This window comes from Pan troglodytes, chromosome 2 (genome assembly GCF_028858775.2).
Source record: "Pan troglodytes isolate AG18354 chromosome 2, NHGRI_mPanTro3-v2.0_pri, whole genome shotgun sequence".
Taxonomy (NCBI): Eukaryota; Metazoa; Chordata; class Mammalia; order Primates; family Hominidae; genus Pan; species Pan troglodytes.
The window spans coordinates 178478667-178498648 of NC_086015.1; the positions used below are offsets into that span (position 1 = coordinate 178478667).

Sequence of the window (19982 nt, forward strand, 5' to 3'; positions counted from 1 at the left end):
GTCTTGTTTGCTCAATATCTCTCTAATGTTGTTCATCACATTGGGGATACTTGAGAGCTGTACGTCTAAGTATCTGTTTTCATCATTTCTTTGCACTCAGACGTTAAACTGCATATGTTCTCTTCCTAGCATCCTGTCTTAATACAGTACCAAAGCAATGGAAAGGAGGTAGGGGGTTGCGTGGCAGGGGACTGGCGGTAGATGCCTAAGTCACCTGGGATATAGTCCATTGAAATAATACTCGGAACTATAAACCCTTAGATGTCTGTGATGAAAAATGTAGCATGTTGGTTTAACAGTGAATGTCTTGTTCAAAAGGTAAATTAGAGCCAGAATGGGCTTTTGTTATCTCATCTCTTTAAATAATATCTAGGATTTGAATGACAATATACATGTGGGCAATTTATTTATTCACCCCAGATGGAATAGGGATGCCTTTCTGGACTAGGGAAGTGGAATCTCTAACTTTGACCTCTGATGGGTTTGTACTATTAAAAGAGTTTATCAATTTCTACCAGACAGGATTGCAAAGGCAACTGGTAATCTATAAACTATACAGACAAATGACATGCACTCTGACCCTTCTTTGCCAACTATAAATCTTTCTAATTAGTGAAATTCTTTCTGTTCTTAATTGAATTCTGTACATGAACTAGGCATCCAATTTGCTCCCTTATAAAAGAAGCTAGCAATAATTCATGGTCATGTATATGAATCCTTGAGCATGCCCAGGAGTGAAAATATCCCTTAGCTGTTTGTATCTGTACTCATCCTGTATAATTATACAATTAAATACGTTAATTTCAAGAGGGGTTGAGAAATTACATCTCTGTGAAATAGATCGCTTCTTTTTAATGAAGAAAAATGAATAATAATGTAACAAATTTATTTCCCTGATTGGTAAGGAAAATGTAATAAATCATTTATCTTTTTTTTTTTCTTTTTTTGAGATGGAGTTTCACTCTTGTCATCCAGGCTGGTGTGGAATGGCACGATCTCAACTCACTGTAACCTCCACCTCCCGGGTTCAAGTGATTCTCCTCCCTCAGCCTCCTGAGTAACTGGGATTACAGGCACCCACCACCATGCCCAGCTAATTTTTGTATTTTTAGTAGAGACAGGGTTTCACCATGTTGGCCAGGCTGGTCTCAAACTCCTGACCTCAGGTGATCTGCCTGCCTTGGCCTACCAAAGTTCTGGGATTACAGGCATGAGCCACTGCGCCCAGCCCATTATCCTATTTTTAAAAGACAAGCAATGAATTATAAAATTGTAGAAAAAAAATGTGGTTTAAAAAATTATAGAAGAACTAGAAGACCTTAAAGCAACTTTTGTTTTTCAGGATAACTGTTTTTTTTTCAGCTTCCCTGACACTACTCCCCACCCTAGACAAATGCAAAGAAATCACATAACCTAAATTCTCAATCTGGTTTCCCTCTTTCTCTTCTTTATCATAACCACCAAAATAAATAAATTGATTAATAATAAAATAAGGAGGAAAAAATAATTTGCATATTACGTAGCATTTTACGTTTCTGAAAATCCTTCAGATATATTACCTCCTTTGAATCTGCTAGTCATTTTGTGTATTTGGCAGGGCAGATGTCATCCATTGTTATGAATGAACTTCAGAGCTTTTCAGTGTCATGCCCAGCATGTCTCTCTTAATGGCTGGTTCAGGACAAGACCCTTACTCTCAGTCCAGTGTTTTTTCATCTGCTAATGTTGCTGGCAGGCCAAACAACAGAAGAACAATTAGACAAATTCAAATGTACTACTAGTAGCTTATAATATCATATGGAACTTGCAAGCAGTGTAAGATTTGAAGTTTTTATGATAAAATTTCAAAAGTGATTTGACATATGCCTTTAATGATAATACTCATTTGCTTTTTTTCCAAATACATTCTTTTTATACCCACCAGCCTTGGAGGAGAATTATATATAAACATTTATTTAAAGCAAATAATGCCAAAAGCTGACTTTATTGTTTTCTTTATCTTCATAGGATGATTCATAATGCTATAAATTACAAAGTCATTGAACATCAAATATACATTTAGTCACCATTTTTTTCTTTTATATATAAGAAAATTGGAAGCTCCATTTAGTATTTCAGTTATAAAGACAGTTTTGAAGGCAGTAGAAATAGAAGAATGTTGATTCTTATACACATTGACGTATCAGAAAATTATGTATGTCACTAAACCTAACCAATAGCTAATTTCTGATATTTTATTACCTTTAGAGATATTTTATACTTATTAGTTATTATCTGTAAGTTTCTCCCCATTTATTATGGCTTTATTATATATGCTCTTAGTTAAGAATATTGGTAGCTTAATAAAAAATTTAAATATAGTAAATTTTCACAGACTAAATGATGAAGACCTCTATACTTTTTATTTGATCTTGCTTACTCAATGAAAAAAAATCTATAATCCCAGAGGTTCATGCATGTCACTATGGTCATTTTTTATCTCCTCACCCCCATCTCTTCCTGTCTGTCTCATACGATTACATATATAAGCACTAAAAATAAATAGTAAGTTGGTAAATCAGAAGCCTACTGTCTTTATGATTTAATATCTAACATATAGTACTAATATTATTTTCTGTTCCTTTGGAATATAATCTGTTTGGTTCAAAAGAAGCAGCATGTCTACAGATGAAAAAAAAAGTGCATGCAGTTGATAATATTAACAATATATTTACTAATAAGGTTTGTATGTTTCCCCCCCGATATTGGCTGTGAGGAGTGGAATCACCTTAGAAAACTTATTAAAGATGAATGCTCTTTATTCTTTTCAGTTCATAAACCACCTTAACGAGGGTTTATCACCACCTTAACTGTGCCACTGTGTTTTCAGTTCCTTGGATACTTCTTTCTGAAAATAAAAGAAATGAGGAAAATACTTTCTGGTCCCCACTCTGGAACTATATACTCAATCTAGAACATGGATTTTTTTTTTTAAGACTGGGCTTCTTCCATGCCACACCATTGCAAAAATTGTCAAATAACATTATATGAATCTAAAAAAGAAATCTATAAAGTTGCATTATTATTTTCCATTATTTTGAAGCAATGTGGCTTACTGGGAGAAAAGTACAGGAAAATACCTTATGAAGACACATTTCTGTCTATTCATTTCCAGTCTGAAATATATTAACTGTGTGGTCTTGATCTTGTGATCCTGACATCATGGTTGCTTTATTTGTAAAATAAGAATAATTCCACAGTGTTATTATGAGGCCACAATGGGAAATTAGTTTAAGATGGAATCAGTATATCTTATGAAACAGGAAATGCTCCCTTCCCTCCTCCCTTACCCACCCTCTTTCCTTCCTTCTTCCCTCCCTCCCTTTATCCCTTCCTTCCTCCCTCCTTCCCTCCTTTCTTTCCTCCCTTCCTCTCTCCCTCCCTCCCTTCTTTCCTTCCTTTCCTGCTTCCTTCCTTCCTTCCTCTCTCCCTCCCTCCTTCCTTCCTTCCTTCTTTCCTCCCTCCCTTCTTCCTTCCTGAATTATGATAAAAGCTGAAGATTATATTCAGAACTCTGCAGCAGCCCTAACTTTCTAAATAACTTCAAGTATTTTTTTCCTTTACAAAAGCAGGAGGTCATTGCTTCTTATTAATCTTGCTAGAATTATTTAAATAACTTCAGATACATCAAGTAAAGCAATTTGAAATCCTAATTAAAGGTGTTCAGTGAATTTGAAGAAGAATGATGTGATTATGCCTTGGATATACTCAGTCTGATTACAGTGAATTTTCCTAATCATAATAGTCTTTTTTTAAAACTAACAAAGAAAAATGAGTATATTTCTGAAATATAACAGAGACACTGGAATCTTACAAGCATTTTTAGTGGCATTCTTACAACACAATACATAAGTAAAGGGCCAGATGGCAAACCTATTAATAGAAAAACCATCTGAAAAAGAAAGGATAACGTAATATTTGAGCTTCGGAAGTAAAAATATCTGCCTAAGAAGTGATTATATATTACGTGTCCAGTATTTTTATTTTTCACATATGCTAGACCTATTTTATTTGAATAAATAAGAATGTACTATGAGATGTCAGGTTCATGTTTTTTTAAGTTTATTTTTTATGTTACTATACGTATGAGATTTTAATCTAAAATGTCCCAATCTATTGTTTCTATGTACATTAATCCCCATGACAGGGCTTTGCAAAAATCCAGTTCTTTTTTTTTTTTTTTAACCATCTAAATAAACAGGCATATAACTCTCATAGTATTGATTTCAGTGTCTTCTTAGAAAGCAGATCACTGTAAGAAGCATTTGATGTGTTTTATAAATTCACCCTTTAGCCAGTCTGTTTGTAAAGGATGGACGTATAATTGAGAGGAAAGGCATACTTCAGTGAAAAGATTACGAGACTTGAATTCAGAAAACTCAAGTTTGATTCCTGCCATTACCACTTATTAGCTCTGACCCTGGGCCATTCCCTTAACCTTCATGAAGCACAATTTCAGTGACTGGATAAAGAGAATTACAATAACTTATATCAAATGATCTGAGTAAAAATCAACAAATAAGAGATAGTGCCTGGCACATGGGAGATATACAGTTAAGTACTTGATAATTCGACCTAAAGTTGACTCAAAGATCCAGATCGTAATCACAATAATGTTCCTAAGTCTTTGTATAGTTTGGCACATATTTGCCTTATGTGGATTTATTAGTTTGCTAGGGCTGCCATAGCAAAATACCATAGACTGGGCGGCTTGAACTACGAAAAATTATTTTCTCACAGTTTGGAGTCAAGAAGTCCAAGATCAAAGGCTGATAGGTTTGGTTTCTCCTAAGGCCTTTCTCCTAGGCTCAGTGTGTCCTCATATGGCCTTTTTATTCTGTGCACATGCGTTTCTGGTATCTCTTCTTTTGCTTCTGAGTACCTGAGTCATATTGCATTGGGGCCCACCCATTCGACCTCATTTAACCTTAATTACTTCTTGAAAGGTCCTATTTCCAAATATAGTCACATTCTGAAGTATACTAGATGTCAGGACTTCAACATATGCATTTTGAGGGAACACAATTCAGTCCATAACAGTGAGACTTAAATTTTTCTGTAAAACTAAGGTCTTATTTTTGTCACTCTTCTTATCTACACGAAGATTCAGAAAGCTTTTCTAGCTATAGAGGCCAGGTGAACATTCCTTGTGCTGGACCAGTGTTTTGAAGGAGCTAAATGATGGAAATAATACAAGCTTTTCCCTTTGGTTCTTGATATCCAAGTGGTAGTTCAGGATGCCATATATTCTGACCAGCAAAAGTAAAAAGATCGGGATTACATTTTACTGGCTCAAAAGGGTGAGAAGGCAATTTAGGAGCATCTGTGAATGGACGAAATCCTACCTGTGGAATTCAACTACTATTCCCTTGCTAGACACTGTGAATAAGTAGACTGCCCAAATGGCAATAACAGCATCCTCCTTCCGAGCGAGAAAATATGTTTTGGTTAAAAGTAACAATAGAAGTTAATAAGAAGAAAAGTTGGACAGCAGGAATCAGAAAAGTTGTCCGGGCATGGTGGCTCACACCTGTAATCCCAGCACTTTGGGAGGCCTAGGCAGGTGGATCACGGGGTCAGGAGATCAAGACCATCTTGGCCAACATGGTAAAACCATGTCTCTACTAAAAATAAAAAACTAGCTGGGAGTGGTGGTGCGCGCCTGTAGTCCCAGCTACTCAGGAGGCTGAGGCAGGGGAATTGCTTGAACCCGGGAGGCGGAGGCTGCAGTGAGTCAATATTGTGCCACTACACTCCAGCCTGGGCAACAGAGTGAGACTCCATCTCAAAAAAAAAAAAAAAAGAAAAGTGAAAAGTGTCCTTTCTCTCTTACCTTCTCTGGCATTAATTTTCCTTGAATAATAAAATGTTACTGCCGTGTCCTGCCCATATATTGCTAGTACCATGTATTTCAGAGCTGATTATTTGGCAATTGATAGGACCTATAGGTTTATGTACTATACATCAAAAGAATGTCTTAGTATGGTGCCCTGCAAGAAATATGGAATCAGCCACCTTGCAGTTGGCCAAAAATATTTTATTTATACAAATATGTCAGCAAGATAAAATTACACATTCAAACTTCGTTGGGCTAGTCTCCATCATACTCTTCATCTCTACTCTTAGATAACAAAACAAAAATCAAAATAAAATAAACCTATTTTTAATTATGTATTTTTACAGAAGGATAAAGAGAGAACATAACACATTTAATTAAATGTATTGTGTCTCAAATTTCAAGAGCAAGCTGATTAATACTTACCTTCACATTCTAACTATATATATATATATATATATATATATAGGCTATACATACTGTAAAATAGTTTTGAAAAGTAAAATTAGCGTTTTCTAGTATATATAGTTCGAACTATATATACTATATATATAGTTCGAACTATATATATATATATAGTTAGATAAGGTACCACAACAAAATGTATTGTATAAGTTTTCTTTCCAGTAGGTGTTAATGGTCAAGCAAAATAGCATCCATGTAATACACTTGTACCATATACATTATGTTTTTCATTCATTCATTACTGGATACATATCATAATTTATTCATCAACTCGACAACAATAGAAATATTATTTTCTGCTAGGCACTCTATGAGGCATTGGGTAGAAAAGATGAAGCTATAAGGTTCCTGCTTCAAGCCAGTCACAATCTAGTGCCACTGAAGTTACCTACCAAATCCTTTTTAATTGCTGGGAAGAAAGACAAAATACAATGTCACTTGGTTTACTGTGGGCATACAAATACTTCCAATGATGCATTCTTTGTTATTGTTGGTGATGGAGCTATAATGTAGCTTGATGGGAGTGGACTGACCTTGGGTATAGAAACTGAAAAGTGTGGCAGCATGACTAAGGACTATTTCTCAGTTGCTAGTCTAGCACCCTGTATCAGGCACCTACCTTGCTCATGTTGGGATGTTAGCACCCATGAAAACTTGGACAAGGATTACATTGAGTTAAGCACTTAGTGATTCTTTGAGCTAAATAATAGAGGGTGGGAGGCATATGTAAAGGAGGTTTGTTTAATGATCCCTGTATTCATTGAAAAATGTAATGTGAAATATTTATATATTTTTGAGGGAGAATCATTAACTATGGAAGGATTAGGAATTATCAGTAATTGACATTTTGTATAAACATGTTAATAAATTTATGTAATATTTAACTTCTCTCCTGGGAATAAAACACTTTTTGAAGAACTTTTAGGGTAGAAATATTCCCAATATAAACAGAATATTGAAAGCTGTGTTAACAGTGTTCATTTAACCCTGTATGATTATGCAATTGTCATATACATGCAGCAGCATATTTTAGGCTATAAATACTGTGAAATAGTTTTGAAAAATAAAACTAGCATTTTCTAGTATAAAATTAGAGCTGAAAAGGAAGAAAGGAATAGTTTATTTACTCAGAAGAATTTTAATGGGTAGATTCTAAATATTTCAGTTTTCTTCATATTGTGGCTAAAAGAAGTTTAATACAAAATTAAAATGTTCATACTATATATTCCCATAAACCACATCATAACACTATTTTAAGGCTTTTTTAACAATAGAAATTTTGATGTTTTGGGGGGAGAATATATTCCTCTCCAATAGTTTAGAAGCAAATTTCATATATGGCCCTATATTTAAAAATGCAATTAATGTGTCTTTGTAAACATTTAACAAAATCATTGAGTTAGACTACATGGTTTTTCATGTAGAGCAGAAAGGATCTTTGGGTACAATATAATTCAATCTTTGCATTCTTTGGATGATGAAACCAAGGCATAGAAAAATTATGTAAGTTGTCACATAGCTATTTAGTATCAAGGTTGGTACCAAATTTCTGAATTGTTTCCCCTACTAATGATTTTTTACCTCTCTTGGTTATGATGTATTTTCAAGTAACAGAAGCATTGTCAAAGAAAGGGAGGAAAATATTACCCAGTTCAAGTAAAAGGAGTACAGCGGGACCTGGAGTCTGTGCACGGTATTCCCTCTTTTGCCCACCCTCATCTACATTTTCTCTGACTGTCTGCTCCTTTTTTGTCAACAGTTTCCATCAAAAGGCTCATAGTTTCTGTACCCTGAGCAAGGTGGTTATGTCGTTGAGCATGGCAAAGGACCCCCCAGCCTATCACATATAGTTATTTGAGAGAGATAAGTCAGGAATAGTTGAAGTTCAGTGTCAGGAAATCTTGGCGTAAGACTTGACCCCGTTTTTCAGGAATTAGACCCCCATGTAGTCATCGTTCTATATCTTAAGCTATCTCAAACCCTAAGAGGTACTGAGCAGGACTAAATAGTTTTGCCAAGGGACAATCTGCCACCAGCTGAAGCAGATAGCCCAGAGACAGCAGATTTCACCCCTTTTATGTAGCTTTGTCTTTGAATGCATTTTAAAAAATATAGTCCTTCCAGAGTAGCATATTTTTCTGAACATTTTAGACAACCCCAACCTCAGCATGTTCAAAATGTAGTTAACAATACAGAGGAACACTTCTCATTTGGTTTGGTATAAGCAGTGTCTTTTATTGCCAACTTCACTGGAAATCCAAAAATAGATAATTTCTGAAATTAAGTGTCTTTATTTCTAAATTAAGAGCACTATGATGGCCAGTGACAGATGCCACCAGGAACCAAATTTGACAGCATTGAACAGGTGTTCACCTCAGGTCAAACCATTGCAGGCAGACAGTGGAAGAGGGAGCTAAATCACATATTGGGCTGTATCCCTTCAGGGCTGTCGGTGAGTAATCTCTAGCCAAAAATAGTATATGATTACACCCTATTGCTTAATTATAGGCCATCAGCTATAGAAAAATTCATGTTCTGTATTGATTATAAAAGGGGTCACAACATGTTACCAAATATACTCAGAAGAGACACAACTGGCAATTCTAGCTTGTTACTTTTGATTTAGCTCTATAACACTAGGTTTCATGAACATTGAACAGTCAAATAGTTATTGTACTTACCTTTACAGGAGTTCTTGAGGATATTTTGACTATCCCACCAAAGCAGGGTTAGCACATTAAAAAAAAAATGTGGATTCCCATATTCCTTTCCTCTGCTTGTGGAAGACATCACTCATAGAACCACTTTTGCAATGACCCTGAACCTGACCTCACAATCCCTCCCTAGACAGCTATTCTTTCCCAGTTAATTGGAGTTAGCACTCAAGATAGAAATATTTGGCCATCCCGCTGGTAAATTGAACTTCCTTAGATGTTCACAGACCTTGTCCTACTTCTCTCCATATCCCAATTCCAGTGTTTTACTTTCAAAAAAGTGACACCCAATATGTGGCTGTAGATGGATAAGTGGCCAAGAAATCTTAAAAATAGTTTTTCACAAGCAAGTAATTCTCAAAAAAATATGTAAATAGCCCAAATCATACAGAAATAGGTTTAACTTGACTTGTAATTAAAATATATGTTTTTGACAAATTATTTTTGGGTACATTGGTAAATATTGCTTAAAAAGAAATAATGTTAATTGTTGGCGAGAACGAAGAGAAGCAAAAACATATATAGCAAATAAGACTCTAACTTAGCTCCTCTGAAGGGAAAATAGCTTATCAAAAATCATTAAAAAATGAATGATTTGACCCGGAAATTCCACCTGTGGAAATATATTTCATGAAAATAGATATTGTTGCAGAGATTTTGCTACAAGCATGTTTATTGCATATAATATTGAAAAATTATAAAGAGTTTAAAATTATTTTAATTAACAAATTAAAAATTAACAACTGTTATATGACTAACAGTCAGGGATTGGTTAAATAACATGTATGCCTCTCTATATAGTAGTATTTATATTATATATATATGTAAATGCAACAGTATATGGCAATTTAAATTATATAAAATTGTATTTATCAACAGACAAATGTTTATTTTGTACTGATAAGCAAATGAAAAGAGATTGCAGAGTCGTATTTATGATGTGGTTTTACTTTGTTTTAGTGTACGTATGTATGTTCATAAACCCTAGTAAAAGGGTCTAGACACCCCATCAAGTTAACATTAACTATTTCTTGACAGATAAAATGATGGAACTTTTTTTTTCCTTTGCCTACACCTTTTTTCTCTGTAATGATCATGAATTACTTTAGTAATAAAAGGTAATTTTTTAATATTTAGAAACTTGCTGTCCAGCGAAGTTTTTATTTTTTTCCTCAAAAAACTTTTGTTAGTTTTTATTTATTTAAAAAGTAATACAGAATACTGAAAGAAGATATAAAAATGAACAATACTCCCACCTACAGAATGCCACTCTTAACATTTTGCAGTGTGTACATTCATTTATTTACAAACAGATTTTTTTGTTGTCTATTGAGGCATATTTTGCATACAGTAAAATTAACCATTTTAAGGTGATGTGTGTATGATGTATGATGAATGTAACAACCACTACAATCAAGATACAGAATATTTCCATCTCCCTCAAAATCCCCTCCTCACCTTTGTAATTAAACTACTCTCCCCAACCGCTCTCTAGCAATCACTGATCTGATTTCTGTTCCTAGGGTTTCAACTTTTCGAGAATGTCATGTACATGGAATTATACAGGAAGCAGCTTTTTTAGTCTGCCTTCTTTCATTTAGCATGATGCTTTTGAGATTCATCCATGTTTCCCTTTTAATTGCAGAGTTATATTCTATTATATTTTTTATATATTCTTCTATAGTAAGCAAACATTCAAAAATCATTCAATTGATTATTCTTTTTAAGAATAGCTATTTCTGCACGTAAACATTAGACTCTCCCTACCCCACATGGGTGGGGGTGAGGATTTGAAGAGTAAGTCTTAAATGCAGCTCTCTCATTCACACATTCTTTGCTCTTTTTCCTTTTCTCATTCTCCATTTCTCCGTAAATTCTTCCCTCCTTTCTACTAAAACACTGAAGGGAAAATAATAACAAAAGTCTGATATGCATGGTTGTTATAGAAGAGAAATTAGTCATTTGTGTTTTACTTAGGTTCCCAATGTTAGTTTATTTAATCATAAAAACAATATATGCTGTTCATTACACCAAAAATTGGAAGAGCATTTTTAAAGGACTAGAAAAAATGCCATTATTGTGGCATACTTAAATTCTATATCTGTTTCTATTTTTGGCACATTGTTTTAAAATCATGCCATATATGCAATTATGTTTTATTTTTCCTAATAGGAGGGCTTCCCAAATATTTTCTCAGGGCTCTCCTTTCTTTAAGAATTGCTGGGCAGGGCGCGGTGGCTCACGCCTATAATCCCAGCCCTTTGGGAGGCCGAGGCGGCAGTATCATTTGGGGTCAGGAATTTGAGACCAGCTTGGCCAACAAGGTGAAAGCGCGTACCTACTAAAAATACAAAAATTAGCCATGCATGGTGGTGCGCGCCTGTAATCCCAGCTACTTGGGAGACTGAGGCAGGAGAATGGCTTGAACCTGGGAGGTGGAGGTTGTGGTGAGTCGAGATTGCACCACTGCAATCCAGCCTGGGCGACAGAGCGAGACTGTGTTTCAAAAAATAAAAATAAAAATAGCTGTTGTGCCTAGGCTGCATCTGTCTCATTCATTCTCTCATTTAGCAATACTCTTGAAAGCCTGCTAAGTGCAAGGTGTACAATGATAGAGAAGGTAAGCACAATCCCTGTCCTCAGCGAATGGTGCTGCCTTGCTTACTCCACTGCAAAAGTTAATATGCAACATAAGCAGTAATTGGGGAGTGAAGTATGGGTGTTAACTAAAGTCACACAACGAGCAGTGACTGCCTATATTGAATATGACCTTCAGTCATGTTCTCCTTTATTATCTTTATGTTCTCTAATTACTTTTCCTCTCTCTTGAAAAACTAATAGAATTAGCAAATCATGATTATTGTTTTTCATATCAGGTAAGTCATACTAAGAGGACTAAAATGAATAAGCTCTTTACAAAAAAAATCAATTTAAAGAGTTAAAATAAAAAGAAACTTAGTATATTGTCAAGTTCTTCTGTTCCATCATACTTATCTATTGTGTGCTTACCAAGGAACAGAGAGGAATCTTTACGTTAAATATGTCTCAAATGACAGGGTCTATTCTCAAAACGTTTAACGACGGGGGCAGAACAAGGGCTGATCTTTCAGAAAGAGACCCCCGTAAGGTTACGTGTAAATTCCTCAGTTGCCATATCTGGGAGGTCTGGCTGGTACCTCCAGGCAGAGACCAAGATGACTAGTATACTTGGGGCTGTCAGGAGGTTCAGGACAGCTGCTATTTTCTAAACAGCGTGACAGTATTTCAACATTTTAATGACTGGTGTGACAGGCTCAGCCCTGGAAAAAATATGTTACAATACTGCAGGTGATTTCTGCTTTAGGGAAAGACATAATAGTCACAACAACTCTCCTTTTAAAATAAGAACCTTATGTATGGTAGATCCTCTATTAATCCAAAAAAAGTAGAAAGTTAAAATCCACTTAGTTAAAAATCAGAGAGTGAGGAATTCCATGAATAGACAATTGAAATAAAATATAGACATTATAGCAATGCTGGTAGAGATAGAGAAAAACAGGAGGAAAAAAAAAAAGAGGAAAAAAAAGGCCAGTAGAAAAAGCTTCTGGGCTTGATAGAAATCTAAAATATCTGCTTATTTTAAAAGAAAAGGCCGGGTGCGGTGGCTCACACCTGTAATCCCAGCAGTTTGGGAGGCCAAGGTGGGCGGATCACGAGGTCCGGCGATCGAGACCATCCTGGCTGACACAGTGAAACCCTGTCTCTACTAAAAATACAAAAAATTAGCCGGGCATGGTGGCAGGCGCCTGTGGTCCCAGCTACTCTGGAGGCTGAGGCAGGAGAATGGCGTGAACCCGGGAGGTGGAGGTTGCAGTGAGCTGAGATCACGCTACTGCACTCCAGCCTGGGCGACAGAGTGAGACTCCATCTCAAAAAACAAAAAACAAAAAACAAAAAAAAAAAGAAAAAGAAAAAAAGAAAACTGGAAAAAGAGTCATCTTATCATAGCCACATTGGCAAAATGGCACTATATGAACTTTTAATGTGCATGATAATATTTTTAATAGCTTTCTTCCCTCTTTTAGCTTTCCTCATTGGAAAAGGCTGGATTTGGAGGTGTTCTTCTGTATATTGATCCTTGTGATTTGCCAAAGACTGTGAATCCTAGCCATGATACCTTCATGGTGTCACTGAATCCAGGAGGAGACCCTTCTACGCCTGGTTACCCAAGTGTCGGTAAGTTTGTTGGTCATCATTATTATACTTGTAAGTAAGCATTACAAGGTTGCAATTTATAAGTAAATGCTATCTATTCAGGAATAGTGATGTCAAATAATTCTTATCATCCCATCTTATTGTTTTAAAAAGCAATTTATTTTTTAATCTTCTCGTAATTATAGACTACCAATTTGTTGTTATAAATTGGATTTAGACTATAATGTATTTTTATCTCAACAAATTACAGTATGATGAACAGACAGAAATGTATTTTATGTGTTATTGTTGATTGACTGATAAGACAAATTAACACCAGGTGTGACAGGTACTCCAGGTAAGCCAATAGCACGTACAAATACCCAGGAGCATTAAATGTCTGCTGCTTTGGGGCAGCTGTAATAACTTTAAGTCCAGGGTTTAGAGGTACACATGATCAAGTTAGGTGAGTAAAGTAGTAAGAAAAGATGCTGTAGAAGAATGGATTTAATATGATTTTCTGGCTCTCTTAAGAGAAGGTACCTCATTGTTTTGGCCAATCACTGGAAGTATAGAGATGGCTACTTTGCAGCAAATATCTTTCTTTTTCCTAGATAGCTGTGTTCATGATAGTAGGGATCATGTGGGAGAGAGAAAACAACTGTGATTTTGGCAGATGCTCACCGCATCATTGAATTTCTGTCCAATGTGTCATTGAGGGATATTCTGTTCATTCAACTTGGCTGAGGAAAAAGCTCTTTGAATCTTCTTCCAGGGTGATACTGACCCATTAACCGTGACAGTTCAGTCAGTAATTAAACTAACCCAAAAAATTATGTAATTATTTATGTGTTCTGCCAATATTTTTTGTTTTTTCCCCAAAAAATCGCAAAACAATTTACTAGTTATCTTACTCAAATCCAGCTGCCTATTCTATGTTAACTTTACCAATTAATTAGCAACTTTCTCCAAGAAGGAAGCAAATTGAATCACATATGAATTATAACTTATGAATTTTGTTGCATCTACTGATTATTGCTTTTTCTTCTATATGCTACAAAAGTATTCTTTTAATAATCCATGTACATTTTCTCTGGGATCTCATGGATCTGTACTTTGTACAGTCCCATGTCTTATCATTACAATTAAAGTTAGAATTAGTAGGCATCTATCTACAATTTCTAGACATCACCTAAAACACCAGTCAGCTCTCTCATTTGCAAATACACTCACTGTCCTGCATTGTAATTGCTCAGCTTCAGGAAGCTGCGTTTGGCAGTTAATTCACTGTGGCAAGTCAGTGGGCTGCAGTGCTACCAAAAACAGACTCTGTACGAGTGTTCTAACCTAAGTTGGTAAGTTGGTAAGTTGGTTGGCACCATTACTCAACATTTTCTTGCCCCAGGTCATTTCATAAATACAGAATTCAGTCATAGCTAGCAAGTGTTAGCCAGAGTTGTAAGGAGTTTCAACATCCTTTTTTTTCTACTTTTTATTCTAAAATAATCTAAACTTCCTAAAATAGTTGCAAGTTTAGCATATATAGAATCTCTGAAATGGCTTTATTCTGCCATCACCTTGACGAATAACGTCTGGCTTCTTTTCATCCATACTAATGTTTTTATCAAATAGCGGCACCCTTTCTTTCTTCTCCTAGAAATACTTTTTCATTTTTTACATTACAAGGTTGCAATTTTCCAAATTTTTCTGTTCTACTTCTCTTTTAATTAAAAATTCCATTTTAAAACATTTTTCACTTCTTTCATTTTACTGTAAACAGTCAAAAGAAGCCATGTAGCACCTTGAACACTTTGCTGCTTAGATATATTCTTCTGCCACATAACTTCATTTATTGTTTTTAAATTCTACCTTCCATAAAGCCCTAGGGCATGGACACAATTCAGTCAAATTCGTTGCCACTTTGTAACAACGATGTCCTTTACTTCAGTTTCCAGTACATTGTTCCTCATTTCTGCCTGAGACCTTATCAGAATGGCCTTTACTGTCGGTATTTCTGTTAACATTCTGATCATGACCATTTAAGTAATCTCTATGAAGATACAGACTTCCCTACAGCTCTTGTCTTTTTTTAAAGACCTCACCAGAATTGCTGTTAATAATCCTTGATTTGCTCACAACAATTTAGGCTTTTTCTAACCTGTTCCTTTAAGTTCTTCCAGCCTTTACCCATTATCCACTTCCAAAGCTGCTTCCACATTTCTAGGAATTTGTTATAGCAGGAACCACACTTCTGGTTTCAATTTTCTTAGTCCATTTTGTGTTGCTATAATGGAGTGCTTGAAAGTGAGTAATTTATAAAGAGCGGAGATTTGTTTCTTACAGTTCAGGAGGCTGGTCAGTCCAAGGTCAAGGGGCTCACATCTGGCAAGGGCTTTTATCATTTCATCCAGTGGTGGAAGGCAGAATGGTAAGAGAGCATCCATGAGAGCAAGAAAGGGCCAAACTCACTTTTATAACATGCACCTCAAAATAACGCGCCTGCTCTCATGATAACAGCATTAATCCATGTGTGAGAATACTTCATGATCCAATCGCCTCTTAAAGGTGGCACCTTTCAACATGGTTACTTTGGGGATCAAGTTTCCAACACATGAGCTGTGGGGTACACATCCAAATCATAGGAAATGATTATTAGAGGGACTAATCTAAAACTACCTTTTTTCATTTTAAGAACTTCGTCTTATTTACCAATTTAAGGGTGATAAGCAGTAAAGAAGTAATTTAGAACAACCCAAAATACAAGGAGGTAGTTTTTAACTTTGTTTGGTTTTTAATATAAACAAAGTAAACACAGTCAAATAATGAACATTCCATACGCCTCACCCAGCTTTATCAACTGTCTACATTTCTTGTTTTTTTTTTTTTTTTTTTTTCTGAGACGGAGTCTTGCTCTGTCGCCCAGGCTGGAGTGCAGCGGCACAATCTGGGCTCACTGCAAGCTCCGCCTCCCGGGTTTGCGCCATTCTCCTGCCTCAGCCTCCCGAGTAGCTGGGACTACAGGCGCCTGCCACCACGCCCGGCTAATTTTTTGTATTTTTAGTAGAGACGGGGTTTCACCATGTTAGCCATAATAGTCTCGATTTCTTGACCTCATGATCCGGCCACCTCGGCCTCCCAAAGTGCTGGGATTACAGGCGTGAGCCACCGCACCCTGCCTCAACTGTCTGCATTTCTACCATTTTTGTTTTTTTATATGTACGTTCCCACAACACCAGTATTTTTCAAGGTAAAATTTACATAAATTAAAATCCAGCACACATACGTATAGGAGAAATTCAGGGATGGGTAACTCAGGGTTGTTAGAACTTAGCTTTTATATAATATCTTAAGAAAGAACAAGAAACGTGTAGAGAAGTAACAAGACAAAAGAAAAGAGATTTAGCCATTCAGGGGTAGCAAACTATGGGAAGATAAATAAATGGGGGGAAGTTAATGAAAGATAAAAGTTTTGTTTGAGTAAGGTTTATTATGTAGTTCCTTTTCCTCTGCCCCTCTGGGTTAGTAAGAGTCTTCATTAAAAGTCTATGTGAATCCAATTTTAAGAGTTAAAAGTTCTGTCAATGCCATGAATCAAAGAATAGATATTTATAACAAAAGATCTGTATGAAATGATGCATAATAGATGGTGATGGCTGAAGCTGCTGAAAATTAATGGTCTAAATCAAAAGGATGGATTAGGAATCTTTGCAGAATTATTACACACCTGCAGTTTTGTGAGAAAAGCAGGGAATGTCAAGGTCTTTTACTTCAAGGAGGATTTGAAGTATTTGGGGGTATACATTATTGTATTAGCTTAGTCAGTTTACACCTAGCTAGACAGTGGAAACTTGTGAAGGAGGATGTTTTCAGTATATCACACTAGGATCATGGCACCAGTCCTGAAGAAGTAGGTGGAACTTTTGATCTCCATCATACCACATACACACCCATGTGTGGGAATGCTAATGGGATAGAATCTGATACAGTTAGGGTCTGAAACACTTTGAGTTCCTTATGGTACTTTGAATCAATATTTAGTTGAGTACTTCTTGTTCATTTATTTGTATTATCCTCATTAGATTGAACCTGTATAGGTTTATCTTTGAAACTAAAGATTAAATTGAATGTAAGTTCTACTGTAAAAAAAAAAAAAAAGTCTAACCCTGACTTTTTGTAAATTGCGGGGGAGGCAGAGAGTGTTTCGTAGGGCACGGGGAGCATCTTCTCTTTCTCAATTATCTTCAGCTCAAAGTAATCTTGCTATAAGTATTTCAACTGCACTAAACTGTGATCCGAATAAATCTGATTTCCCAGGACCATATATTTCTGGAATTCTAAGAGACTTTCGTGTTTATATAGCAAAAAATCAATTCTCAATCTTGAAGCACAAGAACCCTGCGTTTTAGCCAAAGACTGAGGTAAATGGGGCATACAAGCTGATATTTACATATCTAGTCATAATTACAATACCAGTGATAGGTTGTAGTTGGAGTTGTATTTGGCCTAAAATCATAAATCAGCTACATAGGGTAAGACCCAAAACAAACAGAAAATCAGAAAGATATGAGCTAAGCATAAAAAATAAGAAAGTAAAAAATATGTATCTTTAAGTAGTACTCCATTTGGTTTGTGTTGAAACATGGAAAAGAAAACCCTTTCCAAATTTCTCAGCAGTAAGATTGTCCGAAATCTGAAGAACTGAAAATAGTATTAGGAATAACAAATCCTTTTCTTCCATCTACTTTCTTTAATAATTTCTCTTCTGAATTCTGTGTTGACTACAGTGTTGATTTTAATTTTAGTAACACCTCCAGGTAACTGGTAATCTATTTACTACCAGTTAATTGTTTGTCTTGACTTAGACTTGATTTTCCTTATGTACCATTTTCAGAAATCCATCCTGATTTAAAGCTTCGTATCTATGTCCCTCTGTCTGTCTTTCTGCTACAATCCTTTATTCCTTTTTATTTGTTTTAAATTCTGGAGAGAAAAGTCTTTTCAGTGGCTCTATTCTAGGGAAATGTATCAAATGAAACAGTTTATTTAATATTCCCAGTGTTACAATTCAGTGGATCTCTGTGTTGTTTATCTACTGTCTGTTGAACATCACTCCTGCCAAACAAAACTATTCAAAGAATAAAGAATATCACTGTAATTTGTGACAAGTCATCACCAGGTATTCCTGGTCCAGTTACTTGGACAAATATCGAAAGACTGACTTGAGTTGGCACTAAATCAACTGAGACAATGTTGAACCATTCCCTGACTAGAATGGCAGAAAATATAAATATGTGCCTAGTTGTCAAAGCAAAGTGTTAGATATTCACAGTATGAATATCTGTCACTTAGTCGGGGAAAATAAAGTGTCTGAATTCTTACTATTTCATTGTAAGTGTCTGGTGGTTCTTATATGTGCTCTGCAGGCTTCAGATTTACATGTCATATTATTCAACTTGATTCTTAGAACCACTTATGGGGTGGCTCATTGTTAAGCGGCAAAATTTTTCTGAAAGTTTATTCATAACATCTTGAAAAGATTGATTGTTTAAATTCAAACTGCTCCTTTCTTGTTTTGAAAAATAATTTTGGCGACATAAGTTCTCTTGGCCCCACAGAGGGAAATTTGCAGTTGATTGTTTGAATGTCTAGGATTATAGCCTACAGAGAACATTTTTGAGTGGTTATTGTTCATAAAAAATCAGTGTACCATATACTAAATTTATCATTTAGAATGTTTTGTACTTGTATTGGCAGCACTCTACTTTAAATTAAATGTGTACTTGATCAATAGAGACAATCGGTTTGTTTAATTTAAGAACTAAAGTTTCCACAAAAATCTATGATGAATTCTGAGGATGATAAAATCCATTGCTAAAAAAAACGATTTACTAATGTTTCTATCTTAAAGAATATAGAAGCTATTGAAACAACGATATGATTAGTTTAAAAATTTTGTAGCACTTCTTATTTTTTACCTTGTATGGTTGTTTCAACAAGACAGCAGTAACTGGCTTCATTTTGCAGATGCCTTTGGTCCCAGCTACTTGGGAGGCTGAGGTGGGAGGATCACTTGAGCCTTGAAGGTTGAACTGTAGTGAGTCATGATCACAGTACTTCACGCAAGCCTTGGTTACAGAGCTAGACTCTGTCTTAAAAAAAAATTTTGAAATCATATCAAATATCTCCTCAGACCGCAATGGAATAAACCTAGAAATCAGTAACGAGAGGAATTTTGGAAGCTATAAAAATACATGGAAATGAACAACATGCTCCTAAATGACCATCAGGTTAAGGAGGGAAAAAATATTGAAACAAATGAAAATTGAAACACAACATACCAGAACCTATGAGATATAGCAAAAGCAGTGCTAAGAGGGAATTTCATAGCAAAAACACCTATATCAAAAAAATACAAAGATTTCAAGTAAGAAATCTAATGATCCATCTCAATGAACTAGAAAAGCAAGAATAAGCCAAACCCATACTTAGTAGAATGAAACAAATAATAAAATATCAGAGTAGAACTGAAGGAACTAGAGTCTTGAAAAAAATACAAAACAGCAATAAACAGAAAGTTGGCTTTTTGAAAAGATAAAATAGATAAACCACTAATTAGATTAACAAATAAAAAGGAGTTAAGGCCCAAATAAACAAAATCAGAAATGAAAAAAGACATTACAACTGAAACCACATAAATACAAAAGATCAGGGGGACTATTATGAACGACTATACACTAACAATCTGGAAACCTGAG

At 35.4% G+C, this 19982-nt stretch overlaps 1 protein-coding gene across 9 annotated transcripts in view; it reads left to right on the forward strand.

Moving 5' to 3' along the window:
- Positions 1-19982, forward strand: part of NAALADL2 (N-acetylated alpha-linked acidic dipeptidase like 2) — a 1368615-nt gene that overhangs the window by 866659 nt on the left and 481974 nt on the right. For all 9 annotated transcript variants that reach the window (XM_063807338.1, XM_063807340.1, XM_063807336.1 and 6 more), the window contains one exon: positions 13119-13269. In XM_063807338.1, coding sequence (XP_063663408.1) covers positions 13119-13269 — 151 coding nt within the window. The remainder of the gene's footprint in view (positions 1-13118; positions 13270-19982) is intronic.